A 20,867-nucleotide genomic window follows, 5' to 3' on the forward strand; every position below is an offset into this window, starting at 1 on the left:
AAAGAGTTGAACACGTACGTCCGTGGTCAAATAGAGTAAGTAAGTACATATAAATTGGTTATGTGACATATTTCCTCTGGCCGGATGAGTTCAATTTGAGTAGCGCGGTGCGCGGCCGCAGTCGGTACGAGCCACTGTGAAAAGATCATCGCAAATCCGTCGGTAACGGAAAACAGTGATTAAAAACAGTTTACGGTTTCCTTTTCCGTTAAAAAAAATATATATTAAAATTGAAATAAAAATAAATATTTCGGTAATTCCCAAATTGAAGTTTGTGTTAGGCAATTGCAATTTCAATAAATATAAATTCTGATTCAAATATTAAACATTTCAAATTACAGTTCTAAAATAAATTTAATAACAATTTGTAAAATTACCGCGACATGTAACACAGAATTTTGAAGTTTTAATTAAAATAATATTTAATTTTTTTAAAGCTGTTGTGATAAATAATAAAACAAAATATTAATAATTTTACATTAATTTATGATATTTTCAATATGTAAAATATTAATAAAAATTGATAATACCTGAATCTGAGATATAAACCATTCAAACATTATTTACTTACATTAATTAATAATGAAAATAAAGAATACATCTTTTTTTACATTGTTATCAATAATTATTTTATTGTATTTTTGGAAATAGACAACTGAATTAAAATCGTCACCGGTCGTTAATATAAAAATATATAATAATTTAGGAGAAAATGTAAAAGCGATAGTGGTTTCGGAAAAAGTGTGTGGTATCACTATGTGATGCCACTGACAACTATCAAAACGGAAAACGTAAAGGACGAGGAAAAGCGCACGAAAAGGAAAAGAATATCCGATATGAGGTGAGAACAATGGTGTCTTGTGGTTCCTGGCACTTTAGAATAGGAGCGCTCCATATCATCGTAAAAGGCGACAAAGGGAAATGCTAATAACTTGGGATTCTTCTGGTAGGCGATGGGCTAGCAACCCAACACTATTTGAAACCCCAATTCCATCATTAATCCATACAGCTGAACGTGGCCTTTCAGTCTTTTTAAGACTATTGGCTCTGTCTACCCCGCAAGGGATATAGGCATGATTGTATGTATGTATATGACAATGGTCACTTTTGACCAGATATTCATTGCCTTTAGTCTCTGGTGTCCTCCATTGTCTTCCTGACTTTAGTCCCGGTTGCGTCCTGACCTCTGGAGTTAAACCCGGTGTCAGTCAGTCTGTAACCACCATTCTGGGTTGGGTATGTCAGTTTTTTACACGTCACAACTCCCGTCAGACCTCCGCACCTTTTGAACCTGATAGATATTGGATCATTATACATCATGATTACATATCCATTGGGCAGGCATTACATTGCCTGTGTGTGAAGATTTCCTCACGAAATTTTCGCTTATTCACCAACATTCCAATTCAATATTTATAAGATAATTATATTATATATAATATATGTAAGTATAAGTAATTTTACACTAAAATACATAAAAAAGGCATTATAACTACAAATCCATCATTTCAATGCTTCACTGATACACGACCTTCTCTCTCACTTTGTATTATGTCAGCAGAGTATGTAGGTAAGTTTTAAAAAGTAAAAGGCGACTAAGGGCCTTATAAACTAGGGATTATTCTTTTAGGCGATGGACTAGCAACATATCACTTTTTGAATATCAATTCTATAATTAAGCCAAACAGCTGAAAGTTGCCTATCAATGTTTTCAATACTGTTAACTCTGTCTACCCCGCACGGGATATAGACGTGATTATATGTATGTATGTATTTATGAGTAGGTATGTAAGTTTTCCACTTTGCCATATATCATTCGTCATGACACTAAATACTACCTTCCTGTTACCGTTGACTTCATGTTGTCTTTCAAGAAGTTTGACCACATGGTATAAGTCTTTATCTATTCCTTAGACATGCAACTTCTATTATTAATGCCCTTTTGACATCATATCTTCCTATTTTCCCGCCGCCAGTTCTTAATATCTGGTAGTAAAACGGTAGTCTATTTAAAGCTAGCATATATACTCCAGAATCGTAATCTAAAGCTGTCTCAGAGATTTCACGAAAGATAACATGACAATGATGAACAGCATCTTCTTCGTTCCGGATACATCCTAATCCAGACCTCTTCGAGAAGTTCACCCCTTTGATTATTTACGAAATATATGCAAAATGAGTGGTATCTCTCAGTGAGGATTACTCCACCTCGTCTCACACCACTCATTTCATTGCAAAGTGCTGGTAATCTTTACATATAATCAAATCTCTGGTCCTAAAGCAGTTCAGCCAAGGTTGCATCTCAAAACATACTCACTTTCAAGTAGACATATTTTTCGCTCTTTTTCTAATTCTTCTATGACGTGTGTACCTTATACAATTTCTCTTTGCAGGGTTGACTTGCGCGGACTGAAGTGCGCATCCGCACTCCGTAAAGCTGCGATGTACGAAAGCAGCTGCTCATACGCCGGGGCTCTAGAACTCAAGCGGAGTGCACTGAAGGAAGAACCCTGGCCTACCACAGAATGGCCGCCCTACCGCCTGCACCAGTCAACCTTCGAACAACTGAAGCAAAGTGTCGAAAAAGCCAAAGCAGCGCTTCAAGACCGTTCAGGATTACTGGGATCAGCGACGGCCTTCGGGGATTTTTATGGGGGGCAGTTGGGACAAGACACTACAACCAGTTTAGGGTTTGGAAGGACGAGGACAGATGACTCGATGATCGGATCAATTGATAAAAGTAAATCTTTAGGTAAGTTTCTTTTGTTTTGTAAATCCTACTCGTATATGCTCGTAATGTACTAATTCTGAAAGTGTAGATATTTAACATCAGTATCGGTTATTTTAAACCGATTTCATTTTATTAGAAAGATATAGCTATTCTGGTATTAGCGTGTCAGTCTCAGTAGCTACTTGCAAAAATATAATATTGTCTAAATGCAATATAGTATTAAAGAAAGAAATGTCTGACATGCCCACATAATAACGCAGACCTGAAACTAATAAACCGATTTGGCTGTTAATTCAAGTATAGTTTGATATAATGAGGTAGCTATCCGCTAGGGTAAGATTGTTAAAATTTACACTGGAGCGGAACCCTGGGACAGTTTCTTAAAAGAATAACCAACAACGATACTTCATGCGACCGACGAGCGATAAAGAGATTCTTAAATGTGGGTGAAGTGAAAAAAAATATGCAAGGACCGTGACTAGTGGAATAATGTAGTCTCTCCAAGAAGGAGATATGATTTTATGTACCTATTTATGTAAAACTAGAAATGTAGAAGCTCAAGTGAGTACCTACTTATATCATTTTTACACCTACATTTTATGTAAGAAGTATATATTGAAAAATACCTAGAGAAATAAGTGTCATGTTGCGCGACACCAAAATTTTTAGGAGCGCCCATTCTATCGCTATCGACATTTTTAAAAGTTATTGTAGTCGCGGCATATCTCGACATACACAGAGCAAATCGATTCAAGCAATTCTCGAGCCAAACTGAACTGTAAAGACTTGAGAATATAACTCATATTGGAGTGCGGAGAATCTTTTGTTAAACCCTTTCAGATTAGGCTTTTGTAGGTATAAAGAGAAGGTGGGGAGCTTCTTGCACAGATAACAATCGTTCAAGGGAGAGGAATGGGGCAGGATTTTCCTCTCCCGTTGCCATAGCAACGCCTCGCCCACGCCACACCCCGCCCTCAGATCATCGCTCAATAAATAGTTGTGATAATAAAATTCTATCATCCCTTAAGTTCATTATGAAGACGGAAGTGCTTCAAGGCCTTAACTGCTTTCGGCATTTGGATTCTTCCCCTTTTTTTTGGAAAATTTGAATAAAAACCACACGTGCGTTTCTTCGAGAGGTATCTACCTATGTGTTATGCTATTTTTGTAATTGCTCTTGATGTTGCATACATGACCATAAATATGTAGAACAAAAAATGCCCTGATTTAAAATGACTTGCTGTTTTTGTAAACAGTTTACTTGACAACCACTTGGTGATCCCCAGGATTATTAATATACTATAATTAGTATGACTGTCCTTTTGATTAATTTAATGACCCAAGCATAAAAAAAAATAACAAATAGATAATAATACGTACTTTATACCTACTGCAATGCTTAAAATCTTAAATGTAAGTATTAAGAGTGAAGTACTTCCATGGTATAAAAGTAACTTGACTTTTATGCCTACAATCATTGTAAAACGAAATAAATCACAAGATGAAAACAATTTCACAAAAAACCTTTAAAATAAAGAATAGAGGTCGAGAAAAGTCGTCGCACAAAAGAATCACGAAAAAGACAATAACTTTTTCCCATTAAAACCGTCTACAATTCATGAAAATGAAATTTAGTTAAGAGCGAATCGTCTGAAATGCAGAGAATTCCGTACCTTATTTTCTAATCTTTCAAAATTTTCGCTATAGGATAGCCCAATCTATTTCTGATTTATTTATTTAATAATGTTTATTGCATAAAATATACCTCATAAAATATTGTACAAAACAATTATCGAAATAACTAATAGTATTTTGTGCCGGTAAACCATTGGGTTATACAAAGGTAGGTAAGATTCATAAGTCCTAGGTATAATATTTCTCTCTCTCTCGGATATGTCGACAGACAGAGATCATATATTACCACATTCCACTATAATCTTGCCATAATGTTGGTGTAAGGCTGACAACCAATAGTAAAACGTTAACCTACCTTTTTTAGCATGTAGAGAGTACCATTTTCATATATTTATAAGAGTACAACTATTATGGATCCTCAGATAAGAGTATGTAGATGGGAATACGCTTTGATAACAGACGGGACTTTGATGAAATGAGAGAACAAACTGACAACCTTTCTAACATTTCTTCGAATATTCCGTTTGAGGGAACCCTAAAAAAATGTAAATTTTTGCGGAGGCATTGTATTGTTAGCGGTAGCGGCCGGAGGCTCGAAGCTTTCCTTCGTATGCAACTTTCAGCGGAGCTTTCCAATTTATTTTTGTATTGATGCTGAGAACTGATTTCGCTGTGACATTTTTAATTGCAAGCAAAGCAATATTTTTATAGGTGAACGCTTTTATGATCAAAAGGATTGTACGTTTGCCAAATAAAATTAACAACGAAATTTAAGTTTAGCACCGTATACTAAAATGTTATTATTTTTTTAGACAACAAAGACCTTCAACAAATATCATTTGCAAATCCTGTATGATATTTGTATAATTTTAAGATTCTAAAAGAATCAGCATTGACGGTAAATTATTTTTTATCAACTTCATTATGGTTTCAACACCAAAAAAAGCACGTTGTTTTTAACTTTCACGTTAACTTTAGCCAAAGCTATGGTGTAACACGCATTAAGATTTTAAACGGCAGTTTGATAAATGCTGCTCGCGCCAAGAATACTAAACAAAGAAGGATGATTTCCATAATATTCAAATAAGTGCAAAAATCCACGCGCCGTGCACCGAACCCCGGCTAATCTTAGTCATTAAGAGGAACATATTAAAATTTATAAGCGAGAAGGGTCTCTAAAGAGTTGTTAACACGAAAATGATTACGATACGCCCCCTAGCGGTGGTTAGCATAGCTATCATAGTACATTATCTGAATATTTTGTACAATTGTCATCAATTATGAGTCCATACTTTAGATTGTATCGCGATAAAATATATATCAATAAATCATGTTGAAACTGGCGATATGCGTATATTGATTTTTTAATGTTTATTGCATAAACGAAAGGGCTGGGGCGTTTGTTGTTTAACAATTTATTTTCATTAGGAGAACGAGGGTGGAGCGGTATTGTACAGGTAAATTTTGGTAGCCTCTAAACTTTTGCTCATATGTAAATTAAGACGGCTGTATTCAGAAAAATATGTTTGGCGATTTACACGGGACCTAATAAAATTTTGTTATAGTGATATTAGATCCGAATTCAAAAATAATATAAAGTAAAGCGTAATATCCTTATTTTTTACGAATAAACTACTGGACCGAATAAGTTGATACTTGGCATAGAGACAGAAAAAATCTTTAGGAACAACATTATTACTACGTTCTGAATTTAAGTTTAAGACATGAGTCCTCAGACCAATAACAAAACACACATGGCTCAATCTATGCCTTTATGTAGGTAAGTATAACGCTCACAGACTGACTGACAGAACAGAACGTACCTCTGAGTCTGGAGATTTAAAATTTGGCATTTGGTAGCGAAGAAAAGTCATACTGTGAATCCTCTGTTCCTCTTAACACGAAGAATCGACAACGTGTAAAACTGAATGATGGCTTTTCGGACTGGTGTGATCTAGTGGCTGGTGTTCCGCAGGGTGGCATTCTTTCTCCGGTTCTGTTCTCGATTTTCATTGATGGTATTACTGCGTCTCTTTCCTCTAATTTTCATCTTTATGCCGATGACTTGCAGATCTATGCGTCTGCCAGTTTGGATAATATTCACGATGCTTTTAGTACCATAAATTTGGATTTGGAAAGGATTGCAGATTGGTCAAGCCGTTTTGGTCTTTTGGTTAACGCTGCCAAGTCTCAGGCTATTGTTATAGGTAGCCCACATTATATTTCAAGATTTGCAAATATGATGGTTCCTAGTTTGGTTCTGGATAACAATATTATTCCTTTATCTTCCAAAGTGACTAATCTGGGTGTCATCATGGACCAAACTCTATCGTGGAGTCCCTATATAAATGAAATCAGCCGTAAGATGTATGTGTCGTTACATTCACTTCGCCGAATGCAAAAATTTTTACCCACCGCCACTAAAATTTTACTTGTACAATCACTTCTCTTTCCTCTTCTTGATTATTCCGATGTTGCTTGTCTAAATGTTACTGAAGAGTTGCTTGACAAACTGGAGCGTTTACAGAACCAGGGCATTCGCTTTGTTTTCGGTCTTCGCAAATTTGATCATGTTTCTGAGTTTCGTCGCCAATTGAATTGGCTCCCAATTCGCCTTAGACGTAATGTTCACACACTATCTTTGTTGTTTAATATCCTTTTTAATCCTTCATTTCCTCACTATCTTCATAAAAATTTCTCGTTCCGTGAGACGGATAGTCGCATGCGATCTCATAATAATCTTAAATTACTTATTCCTTCTTATTCTTCTCGGACTTATGGCTTGTCTTTTAGTGTTCGTTCCGCTCAGCTTTGGAATAACCTCCCACAAGATACGAGATCTGCTCTTAACCTTAGTTCTTTTAAATCACTTATCAAAAGACTGTATGCTGATGCATCTAACAATTGAGTGTACTCATAAATATGTAAGTTTATTTATATATATATTATTTATGTATGTTTATTTTTAATTATGTAGAAATGTACTGTTTATTATATAGCATCCTCATTGCTTTTTATGTGCGCTGCCTTTTAAATTTTGGATTTTCCTTTATATTTTGGTTGACTGGAAGAAATCCCATCAGGGATAAGTCCGCCATTGTGCATATTCTTCTAAATCCAATAACTGTTTTGTAATTTGTTATATTTATTTTTATGTGCAATAAAGAGTTTACAAACAAACAAACAAGAATGTAAAAATAAAGGGAAAAGCTTTTGGGATTCTTTATAGCTACCCGTCACATTTGAATCTCAATTCCATTAAGTTGAACTTGGGCCTTCAGTCTTTTCAGGAATGTTTTCTCTGCACCGTAAGGGATTAAAACGTATTTCTATGTAGGTATGGTACATCAATAATAGACAGACAGACAGTGGTATCTCAGCCTTCCCTGGCCTAAAGTGTCGGTAGATTAGCCCCTGCCCCCTACATGAGTCATCAAAGACGCCCCGCGGTCCTGTGTCGACGCATAACAGTTAAAGAATGATTTATTTGTTGTTGTCCAAAGTGATGGACGCGCCACTTTGATCATTGTCTCTTGACGGAAAGAAGGGTGTTATAAGTTTTGATGATTATAATACAAAATTAAGTGTTATGGTCATAACTGGTCCATACTTAGACTTGACAAAATGATTTGCACAATTAAGGATTTGAAATTTTTTAGATCAATTGATAAGGGTCCCTAAAAATTGCTACTCAAGTTAAAAGTCGTGAAAGAAACTAATGTTCTAGTTGAACAAATTCTGAAAGTTCTCATTAAGTTCATTTAGTATGAAAAAAGAAAAAATGGATTTTCATTCTTCGCTACAATTTTCTTTGAAAATTTGGTCAGATTCAGAAATTAATCATAACCTAAAAAGTAAGAAATTGCTAAAAGCAAAACACAACAGTCAACCAACTCTATAAACAAATTATAAAACTTAAAATAAACAATTATACATTCAATACAAACTTACAAGCGATTGAACCGACACCCTATCCTAATCCCGACCATAAGCCAATAATAACCACTCGAAATTCTCACAGTCTCATCCCAAACCATCCCCTACGCAAACAAACAATTATTGCACAATCAGGAATCGCTCGCGCGTGCAAAATTATAAATCAAATGATAATAGTTCCAATGACATCTATGTTTGGTAGATGGCGTTAGTGGTGCTTGCGCGCGCGCAGTGTTACCCACCCTTTTGTTATGCCTAGTTTCATGGGAACCGTGTTTTGGACAATGGTAACTTAATTGTGTTCCTGGTCCCCTTTCAGGAAGACCATGACCGGTTGGAAGTGCCCCTTTATTCTGGATAGATAAATGGCAATGAGCATATTGAGTTTTGCAATGATACATTAATTTTTTTAGCGTGGGAGACGGATTTAATTTATGATTGTTTATTTGTTTGAATATAATTACTTGTTCGTTTTTTTAAAAACGCGTGGGTCGATTATTACTGATTTGGGCTGTTTGGTTTCCGGCACTTTAGGATAGAGCCACTTCATATATTTTCCCATGGATGTCATAAAAGGGATTATTAACTTGGGAATCCCTTTGTAGGCGATGGACTAGCGACCTGTCGTAATATTCGAATCTCAATTCCATCATTAAGTCATGCAGCTGAACGAAGCCTTTCAGCCTTTTCAAGACTGTTGGATCTGCTACAAACACAAAATCACGCCTTTCCCGGAGGAGAAGGCAGAGACTACATTTTTTCACTTGCTATTACCCTGACATACTTTTGTTTCAAGCTCATGATCATAAGTCATCATATACAATCTCGTCGGTTCTTGATACTCTTAACCTGACCTTCCGCCAGGACATCCCTAATTTGATCAAGGTACGTTGGGGCTTTCCCCTACACGGTTCCCATTAAAACTCTCCTTGTATATTTGCTTAGTCATAATTGCCTTCTAACAAATACTTTTTGTACCCAGGTTCAGACAAAATATCTGGCAGTCTCGGAAAAGGATATTCTACGCCGACGCTCTCAGAGACGCTCAGAGCAACAAAATGTACTGGTGAGTACCATAATAAGACTCAGAACAAAAAAGGTTGATATTAGTACTGGTTTGTTAACAATTGATATATAAATGAGCGCTTGCAGAAGCTTATATTTAGCGGTAAGTGCCGTAGTTTTAATAAAAGAATTTTCGATAGGAAATATATGTTACTAGACCGACCAAAGCATAAGTTGGACTGAAACCGCCGAGTCTGCATGAAGAGAGTTATGAATTATGAATGTGGATGAAGCGAAAGAAGTATTCAGTGAGCGTGGCAAGTGGAAAGATGTAGTCTCTGCCTACCCCTCCGGGAAAAAGGCGTGATTTTATGAATGAATGAGAGATATAATATATTTTTAACAATATTTATTACTTTAGTCAAAGTACTGTTGGTATACTTCAAACCATACTATTTTCTAGTCTTTGTAATTTTATTAGGAAAAGTGTTCATAAGTTTAAGTAAAAAAAATATTTTTCTCAAATACAGGATACATGACAATTGTAAAAACAATACCTATCTATACAGCTACATTTTAGTTTTTTACAATTTTAGACTGAACTAGTCTAAAACCTCTTGCTTGGAAGCGTTTAGGAGCTAATAAGAAACATATGTAGCTTTCCAAAACAATAGAAAACTGAATAATATAGGTATAATATTATTTCAATTTTTTATTCCAAATTATTTTCCATTCGCCATCAGTCTTACTATTCTAATAATAATAAGACATACATTTAAATTTTAAAATTCACAATCACTCCGATCGAAATCGCAAATTGATTTACGTGTGTGCTAACTAGGCGAGTTATGACGTCATAAATCAGCCGTGACGTCATAGGTGGGAGACGGGAAGCCTTATTTACATCGCTGATAATACCTACCCTGGGAGGGACCGGGAATAAGTTATGGTATCCGATTACGACTATGTTAATGTCATTATGGTATTTTTAGTATGAAAACAAGGAATAATATTCACTCGTGAAATTAATATGCTAAATATAGATCACATAAAGTAGATACTTTAATTCATAATTTTTTTTGATGATTGATTTTACTCAAATTACTTAAGTAAACAAATTTTTAATAAGATTTCTTCTTCTGCGTAATGGAATTTCTAATTTTATCGACTCAAAATATTATTATTACACACCCACAATATTTTTTATAATTGAAAATTTTCTGTAAAGGCAGAAAGTGTGTAATGAACGTACCGATTTTCATTTGAAATTCAACCAAGCTAACCACAGAAACCGGAGTCATTTACAATTCTAAACTTCAATATTTGAAATTTTAGACATAAACTGCTCTCACAAAAATGAAAGAAACTTTCCACACACATCCCTCTCATACTTGTATCGATAAGTATCAAACAATATCACAAGTTATCATCAAATCAAAGCGACAATCTGTCGGGCCGCACCGCAGAATAGTGAGCGGGCTTCCAAGCGAAATAAGCGTTACTTTGAGCGGTTTGAGCCACAAAGGTAACTTTTAATTGCCCCCCTCCACTTAACCCTGCCTTTGTGTTTATGGTCCGCTGGTCCCACTAAGCGGTGACAGGTTTAATGGTCTGGATTGAGGACCATTCGCGAAATGGGATAAATTGCTGTGATTGTCAGTGGATCTTTTGATCGCGCTGATGACTTGTGTAGATACCGCAAAATATTGGGAATCTCAAAGAGAGATCAGTTTTTGAGATCAAATCGTCCTGAAATGTTGAAATTGAACTAACTTGAAGAAGGTAATTAAGATTTCAGCCACATAAGATCGCAACACAAAAACAATAGGTGCATTGCAATATTATCCCTACTAGGAACTCTGTGATAAGACATTATATATATATCTATAATAAATATATAAAAGCAAATAACATTCACACCCTTATCACGAAATGTCAAAAACTACTGGGCCAATAAAAATGAAATTTCACAGAAAGGTAGATTACACTATTTATTTATGACTTTCGCTAAAAAAGGATTTTTGGAAATTCCCAAGGGATCAAAAGTAAACAGAATTATTCGTATTACGCGGGTAGAGCCGCGGGCGCTCTCTAGTAAAACATAAAGTGCGTAACAACTAGAATGTCCAGAAGTGACGGAATACAGGAATTCCTGTTTTAATTTTTATCAGTTCTATACCGGGATGATATGTTTTAATTTACTTATCTACTTATTAATTTTGTTTGCTATTGTTGTATTTAACAAAATCAAATTGTTCTAAATGGTTAGGGAGCATAAGTTATAAATATACTTTCGCTACGGCCTAACAAATATAAGTAAGAATCTCGATGGATTCCCAATACCATTAAATGCGCAATTACCCTCGCATTTCAACAATGATAAGTGTCATGTATAGTAACCCTGCACGTGCCTGGTTAATGAAGAGAGTTCGGGGTCCTTCAGAGTTCCATTGTTGATACCTTTGCCAACATCTACTACTGCTTCGAAAAGTATCCTTCATCGATGTAGATTAGTAATAATTTCACCGATTACATTTTTGTAACATACTTACGTACATATGGTCACGTCTATATCCCTTGCGGGGTAGACAGAGCCAACAGTCTTAAAAAGACTGAATGGCCACGTTCAGCTGTTTGGCTTAATGATAGAATTGAGATTCAAATAGTGACAGGATGCTAGCCCATCGCCTAGATAAGAATCCCAAGTTTGTAGGCCTATCCCTTCCCCTCCCTATACGACATCCATGGGAAAGAGATGGAGTGGTCCTATTCTTTTTTGTATTAGTGCCGGGAACCACACAGCTCATTTTTGTAGCATGTAACGAATTGCCACAAAGAATTAATACCTATTGAGAATGTTCATTACTTACTCTGTGATGATATGCGAAACATACTTATGTATTAATATTATTTAAGTGCTTTTTGCCGACATTGTTAAATGCCCTGATAATATTTCACCTTGTCACAATATCTTTGGGCAAAACCTGCCCATCTATGACTATGACGTAAGTATGAAAAGGTCAATTAGAGTATGAAAAGGGATTAAATTTGACTATCTAATTTAAAATATAAATAAATGTATAAAAAAAAACTGTTGATCGAAATCTTACACAATATTTTCTTGGAATGATTTCTTTAACCATTACTATTACATAAAAACCGCTTAATTCAAAAATTATTTCTTAATTATTCATCTCGGTATCAATATCCCAAATATTTGTGAAGCAAAAGTGATATAATTCTCGAGGGACCAACAAATGACTGCGAATATAAAATCATTTAGGTTCCAGAGGGGACCAGCCGTATCGAATGTTGCCGCGTGCGCAACAGTTGCCACTACAGATAGTAGTCGCCACGGATAGTCGCAAATTGCGGCGACAACCGTGTCGCATCGAGATTCGAGATTTTTCTCATGGTATCGCCATTTTAGGGTTGAAACGCGTTTCCGTATTATTTTGATGATGCGTTAGTTAGTTTTATTGTTGTGTTGAGCGTGCTCTTCGCCATTATGCGTTTTTATTGGTAAATACATAATGACTTATTGAAGAACATTTTACTTACAATGGTAAATAAATTTTATACCTGGGAAGAACCGAACAAGCCCTTTTTACAGAATTTTCTTCAAATTTAAAAGTTTTTTTTTAATATAAAGCATATACAGTACTGGTAACACTGATTGCATTAGTTTCGAAGTAAGTTCGACAATTGTATTACGATTGTATTGAAATATCAACTCAACACTATTTTTTAAATGACAATTCGAAAAAGTATGCTTACGTAAAAGAGTCGCTTTCTTAGAATAAGTAAAACGGATAAAGATATTAAATGATGCCACTACTTTAAATATTATTAGCAAAATTAAATATTTGGGATACACTGATATAAGTGTTGTCAATGGCAGAAAAACACGCAAATGTTAGTCTTTAAAGCGGACTTTTCAATTACTTAAGCTGCTTCGACTACTCTAACTTCATCTTCCACACCCAAAACATTAATTAGGGTATAACAGAATCGCTAATCAAGTATTACCATCGTAATCCCGATTACGGTCCCCTCTCTATTAGTCAGTCAATCATTCTGGCGTTCGGTTCCGGTTGCCGTAAACGGGTGGGTGGCGCCGGGACGGCACCGTGGCTAATCCGGCGAATTAACTGTCGATACCGGGATGATCTCATGAGACCGTTGAGTAGGTTTGTTTTGATTTCTAAAGCCACAATTTTGTTGTCTTACGACATTAAATCTATTGTAACGTAAATAAAAAGTAGTTGTTCTTATTCACTTGTATGTGATTTGTCGATATTAGAAACTTAGAAGTCTTACTACCATTATTCTTTGTTGTTACTCTTATTAGGCTTTTACGCTTCAAGTAGTAGTGTGCTTTCCAAAATTTCTCCCATAAAAGTTAAAAAGTTCCTTTGAACCAAATGTATATCTTCTGCAAATTTTATTTATGTTTGACAAAAAATTAAGTCTCTTTCTCGAAGGAGTAGGTAATGCATACATCTTTCCATTTTCCACGATCCCTGCATAATTCTTTCGCTTTATCCGCTTTAATCACTCTCTTCAGGCATGCTCGTCTGTTAGAACACATTACCAAAGTCAGAAAAAAGTTCAATAACTGTTACCAAAAACAATACAGTGCGACTGTCAAATTGAATTTAACTAAACAGCAAATGCAGGAACAAAAATTAACACCTCAATAAGCAGAACTAACAAAAAATTGGCAACTTAACACTCATTAACACCAACACAAATAAATAAGCGGTATCAATGCAAACATTAAGATTACAAACTATGCGATCCACCCGACGCGATCCACCCTCCCAAACTTTATGGGCCGGGACAGAGTTAACAAAATAAATGGCTTAAATTTCTACACCCGTAATGAATACATAGGAGGGTTGATGTATAAATCATTGTTACGTTGCATTTCGGACGACGGTGCCGTCAGTTGTGGTGTAAAGGAGAAGAGATTGCAGAATCGCAAATAGTAACAGTTTAACGTAGGAAGGAGCCTCACAATGGGTAAACACATTGAAACATGAAAATAAAATGAAGGCTCAACAATAAAAAAATATACATACATTCATACAAACAACACGACTATATCTCTTGCGAGCTAGACAGAGCCAACAGTCTCGAAAAGACTGAAAGGCCACGCTCAAAAAATTTCTTTTTCAAGTGTTGTCACAGTATGTTTTGACTCGTGATCTTGACCCAATCGATCACAACCACGATAGAGCACACATCCATCGCTCATACATTACCTATTTCATACTTTTAAAAGTCAGCACTCCATTATACCATCGTCTATAGTACCTTGAATCTTGGAGTAGTTTGGGCAATACAGCATTCATCCGAACCAGTTCAAACAATAAAGGTAGTACCTAGATACATACTTAGTTGTTGTATTCAAAACAACTATTACGTATAAACTTTAGCGCTTCAATCGTTTTTCTGAAGTTTTAGAATTTTATCTGCAAGCGAAGTTTTTTACAATAAGTTAGTTTTTTCGTGATATAAATAAAGAAGGCCACATATTTTTCAGAAGTGAAAAGTGACTCCAATTGTTTTATAGTAAAAGTTGATAATCAAAATAAGTAAATCGATTAAGTATACCTACGTTACAAATAAGATAAATTTTTTTCCAAAATTACTACCGCTCTCGCCTCCGCCTATAGCTCAGACCAGACCACGGCACGCGTCGCGCCGCCGGAAGCAACTGACGAGCGCGTGTGAGTCGATTCCAACGTTCAATGGTACGTACGGAGGCGCACTTAAAACATTTTTATTGTAGCCCCGCGCTCGCTCCGCTATTGTAAACATCCCTTAAGAACTGCGCGCCATCAAATTTCTAAATGATTGGCCAGTGTCAGATTTTACTCGAATTTTATCTTAAACTTAATCAATACTTTGTGACTAGTTCAACCTGCGTAAGTCATCCCGTACCCTTTGGCGGCGTACGAAACTGTAGGTTCATAACCAGTTATGGTAGATAAAAAACATCTTCATATGATCAGTTACACATCTGTATATTTATAAAGTCACAGCAGTAATTTTGAACTTCAAACCTGCGTCTAAAGAAATAAGCCATAGTAATAAAATTGATAAGTACTTACTTTTCGAGTCATAAACTTATATATGAACTTGAAAGGTCTTTTCTTCGTTTCTTCGAAAAGATAACTAAAGTAACCCTCCTTCAGTCGCTGGGTAAAAAGCTTGGGCTATCTAAGCTAATCTGACCAAACCCTAAAATAGATAACTCCGTCATGACCTTTATTAGATAAAACATAATTTAAAAATAACGCATTACTCTACTTTCAAGACACGCAAATAATGGGTTATGTTTAATACGATTCTTAATTATTTTCCTTCGTCGAAGTTAAAGTAACCGGTAAGGTTGGATAAAAAGAACTAGAATGATTATGTACCATGAGACATTAGATCTCAACATTAAATACTCTTTTTGTTAATCAAGTGCCAATGCCAATGCATTGTCGTTTCGTATCCGACATTTCTGCTGTGCATTTTTGTTATTCAATCATGTAAAATTTTGAATCTATTAATGGAGTGCTAAAAGCATATACAACTTTACACATTGTTGGTTGTACACATTTATCGAGTATCTTTTGTATTCTGTATTTTTATACAATTAAAATGGCAAACAAAGAATATTACCAAATGTGGCTGAAACTGAAAGAACAGATGAAAATAGCCTTTGCTGAAGATGAAAGACTACAGGAACTTGCGGCTGCCCAAGTAGGAATCAAACCACAAGGGACCGCTGTAGAAGTGGTTGCCAGAGTTTATAGTAAATTCTGCGATATTTACAACAAACTCTGTGATTGTTATGATCAAATGGGGCAGGTGCAAAGAAGAGAATACATAAGGAAAGTAATCGACGCTGTCGCATGTAGATTACTAGAATTAAAAAATATGTTGGAAGAGGTGGAAGTGTTTGAATTCACTTATCCAGATAATGCTCTTCAACAAATGTTAATGATACCACAGGATATACAAATTCTCTGCCCATTTTTCTATCCTTTCGAAATAAGGGGACAAGAAATGCAGTATATCATAGACCAGATATTTGCCGGTAACAGAATTGGGGATCCTACACCGTCACCTTCCGAAATAGAACGTCAAGAAGAGGAACGATTAGAAGAAGAAAGACGTATTCGAGAGGAAAAAGAGGCTGAAATCAAAAGAAAATTAGCAATGGGTGACGAAATAGAACTATCTGAGCCATCTGTTGTTTTATCACCTCAAGAGTTGGAAGAAATACGAAAGTTAGAAGAATATAACAGACATGTCAACAATATTCAGAGAATGGAAAGGGCAAGATTTATTACGAGAGAAAAAATGCATAAAATAAATAAAGATAAAAATTTGTATTTGGAATTGGCAGGTCTGAAAGCGCCACCAGCAAAAGAAGATTTAAGAATAAGGGCTGCAAAACTAATACAATTTGTATATAGACGTTTTATGGAAATTAAAAGAGAAAACGTAAGAGATTATAAATTAAGAGAAAAACTTGGTATGATTGTGCCATCATGGCGTCCACCATCGGCTAAAATTCAATTAGAAAAAGTTAAGGAAGAACGACGAAAATTTAGACGAAAATACTATGAAAAGTTTTTGGAAAAAAATCTTAAGGAAAACTCTCGTGTTCTCAGACTTCGCAAAGGTGACATAATGGATGATATTACAGCTGAAATTAATCAATGGCTGAGAGAATGGTATAAAGAGGTCAAAATGTTTGATGAATTCCCTTATCCTGACGAAGGTGGCTCGATTCTGATTGTCCGAGGAGATACAATGACTATAGAAGAATACGTTGAGTGGCGTTTAGCTGAAGATAAACGATTGAAAGCTGAAGCTGGAGCACCGAAATCAAAAGAACAAATAAAGGCAGAAAAGAAATTTGAAAAAGAAGAGAAAAAGCGCCTTGAATTGGAAGCAAAAGAAAAAGAAAAGAAGCGATTGCTTGATTACAAAAAATCTCGTCTTAACCCAGATAATGATCCCGGTATATATTTATACAAAGGAACTAATTTAGAGAAATTACAAGAAGCATGGTTTCAATATCAAAATCAATGGAGGGATATAGATACTGCAGATGCGCCAATTGATGCTGTAAAAGGTTACATCATGGAACTTATTACAGAAAATGCTTATAAGGATGTACAATTGCAGCTTCGTCCTATTGTCGATGAAGTAATGAGACTTGAATTAAAACTTTTAACCGCTTCCCTAAAAACTGATTACTTAGAGGCTGGTGTCGCTAAACCTCCGCAAGGGAAAAAAAGAAGAAAGCCTAGGAAAATCAAGCCACCCAAGCCTGACAAAATAAGTCCTGCAACAATGTTTCAAGAGCTCGTAGATGAAGGGATTATAAAAAAATACCCACACGCTACTCTAGATGATTTTTGGTGTGACCGAAACTACGCCGCAGCAGATATGAGAGCTATTTTGTGGACGCCCTCCTTTCCACCACCTTGTTTTGGAGATGTTCGAGATCTTGTCAGAACTCGATGCGTTTTGACACTTGGATGTTCTTGCCCTAATGCTGTTAGGTCACAGTTGTTCGTTGGTCCTAAAGGTTCAGGTAAAAGAACTTTAATATATGCTGTAGCTACAGAAACAAATTCCATTCTTATTGATCTCTCACCCATGAACGTTTACAATAAATATCCCGGAAAAGGCCTGAAGAGAATGTTCCAATTTATTGTAAGAATAAGTAAATTGATGCAACCTACAATAATCATGGTCCAAGATGCGGATAAATTGTTTTACAAAAAAGTACCTAAAGAAGAAAAGATGTTTGACCCAAGTAGGCTGCAAAAAGACTTTTTTAAAGAAATTATTAAGCCGATTACTTTCGATGACAAGATTATGGTTTTAGGAACAGCCACCGAACCGTGGCTTTCTAGAGGTCCTGTAATGTTTAAAGTCTTTCCATCCCAAATTATGCTTCCAAGAACAGATTATGGTAGTATATCTTTTATTTTGTCTAAAATGCTGATGGAGTTTCATGGAGTGAATCGTGATATTAACATTCACAGCGTTGCCCAAGTTCTAAGAGGTTTTAATTTACGTGCTGTTGTTGACGGAGTAAAGAATTTGATGACAGCAAATCGAGTAGCAGAGCTCGCCAGCAAGCCTCTGCAGCCAAAAGAATTACTGTCAGCTATCTTGAACTGTGAAGGTATTGTGTATACCGATGAGCAAGACTACGAGATGTACAAGGATTGGTATCTGTCTTATTCTCCATGGGGCCAAAAATATTTGGATTATATGTACATGCTGGAATCCCAGTTAATGTATAAACTAAAAAAAGATAAGAAAAAGAAAGGATAAAACGTTACAATTTCGGTCAGACATGTCAAATATATATATATATTTTTTTATTATTGTATTTTGAGAATAAATTTTTATTTGTTTATTATATCATTTGATTCTTTTTTACAAAGTTTGTGGTATGGTATCTATTATTTCTTTTGTTAGCCAAGGTTTGTACCATAAAACGAATCGCTCAATCGAACAAAGTGTCGAGAAATACCTAACTAACTTAACATAGTATATACCCTAAATATTTATAACCCATAATAGCAGTTGATGTTGACTACGGATCGGTTGTGATTCGCTTTTACGACAGAATCACTACTTAAATGCAGCACTATATTTTTGAAACCCTGTCTCATATATTGGTAAAACCCAAATGCGGTAAAAAGCGCGAATATGGGTTGTAAAAATTAGAACCAAGGGTGAATAAAAAGGATGACAAGCATTTATAATAGGGGACTTTAACCTCGAATAAGTAGTTCCGTAAAATTCAATCAGAGGTCGCTCCCTGCTAGTTGGGGAATATGGCTAGTATTATATTTCTTTATTGCAAAGAGGGCGTTGACATCGAAAATCTTAGCTTACAGGATATTAACTTAAAACAAATATAATATAATAATTTATTATAGATTATAGAAGAATACAGGACTCTCTAGACTGCTTGGGACTGGGAGAACGCATTAAGTGAATGTGTTGATTCTCAATAGTACCTTGTACGACATCCATGGGAAAGAAATGGAGCGGTCCTTTTTTTAAATGCAGAGAACAACACGTCCAATTTATTTATTGTCTCTCAGTTTATTTTGAAAAAAGCAATTTGTGCTTAACAAAACTAACCTTCTCTCATAAAACTATATTATACAAATAAAGTCAGAAGTACTGGTTACTGGTACTAACACTAGTTTTTCTTGCTCCGAATTATAACAAATACAATATTGCGCCAACATGAGATTTCGAGAAACATCCATCCAGCATATACTTAAGCAATTTTCTACTCGTACAAGTAGGTATTGCCCACAATCACCTCCTCAATCCCGGTTGGCCCTCATCCTATTTCTGTTCTGACTGTTCTGATCTCATTCTAAGGAGGTTCTACGTTCTTCAAAAAATCTCTAACTGAAGCAGTCAAACAATGTGTCAATAAACTACCGTGTCGTTTGCCTTCAGGTTGTACCCAAAATTTCGTGTATGTAAAATTATTGTGAAATTCATGTGATTCTTGATAAATTATTGTGTGAATGTTATATCTGTGTAAGTAAATTAATATTGCGTAAAAAGATTTTAATATATATTCAATAATAACTAACGGTATATAGTCACTGACTCTTTATACAATGGCTAACAAAGAATATTATCAATTATGGCTTAAGCTAAAAGAACAGATGAACATAGCGTTTGCTGAGGATGAAAGACTGCAATATTTAGCTGTTAAAGAGATAGGAGTTAAACCACAAGGGACTGCTGTAGAGGTAGTGTCTAGAGTCTACGGCAAATTCTGTGATATATATAATAAACTTTGTGAATGTTATGACCAAATGGAACAAGTGCAAAAAAGAGCTTATATTAAAAAAATCATCGATGCTATAACTTGTAGATTGCTAGAATTGAAATACATGCTAGAAGAAGTAGAAGTATTTGAATTCACTTATCCAGATAATGGTTTACAATCAATGTTAATGATACCTCAAAACATAGAAATACTCTGCCCATTTTTCTATCCTTTTGAAACAAGGCAACATGAAATGCAATACATCGTAGATCAGATATTTGCTGGTAATAGAATAGGAGATCCGTCACCAACACCTTCTCAAATTGAACGCCGAGAAGAGAAACGTTTGGAAGAAGAGAGACTTCGTCAAGAGGAGAAAGAGGCTGAAATCAAAAGAAAGTTAGCTATGGGTGAAGAAATTGTATTATCAGAGCCATCTGTCGTGATGACACCAGAGGAATTAGAGGAAATGAAAAAACTAGAAGAATATAATAGACAGATTAACACGATTCAAAGAATGGAAAGATCTAGGGTTGTTATCAAACAAAAAATTTATAAAATGAACAAGGAGAAGAATTTGTATCTAGAATTAACGGGAAGGAAAGCACCTCCAGCAAGAGAAGATTTAAGAATAAGGGCTGCGAAAATTATACAGTTCGCATACAGGCGTTTCATGGAACAGAAAAGAGCTAATTTGAGGGAAGTTAAACTAAGAATAAAACTTGG

The 20,867-nt window shown here is 35.4% G+C and overlaps 2 protein-coding genes across 2 annotated transcripts in view; both read left to right on the forward strand.

Annotated features, from left to right (window-relative positions):
• The first annotated feature begins 761 nt into the window (after positions 1 to 761).
• LOC106130618 (DNA-binding protein D-ETS-3) overlaps positions 762 to 20,867 on the forward strand; it is a 70,715-nt gene continuing 50,609 nt past the window's right edge. Inside the window, exons 1-3 of the mRNA XM_060953740.1 lie at positions 762 to 841; positions 2,394 to 2,752; positions 9,285 to 9,368. Coding sequence (XP_060809723.1) covers positions 762 to 841; positions 2,394 to 2,752; positions 9,285 to 9,368 — 523 coding nt within the window. The remainder of the gene's footprint in view (positions 842 to 2,393; positions 2,753 to 9,284; positions 9,369 to 20,867) is intronic.
• On the forward strand, positions 15,965 to 18,667 carry LOC106130473 (dynein regulatory complex protein 11-like). The gene has a single exon (XM_013329322.1). The coding sequence runs from the start codon at positions 15,965 to 15,967 to the stop codon at positions 18,665 to 18,667; it is 2,703 nt and encodes a 900-aa protein (XP_013184776.1).

This window comes from Amyelois transitella, chromosome Z (assembly GCF_032362555.1).
Source record: "Amyelois transitella isolate CPQ chromosome Z, ilAmyTran1.1, whole genome shotgun sequence".
NCBI classification, from domain to species: Eukaryota; Metazoa; Arthropoda; class Insecta; order Lepidoptera; family Pyralidae; genus Amyelois; species Amyelois transitella.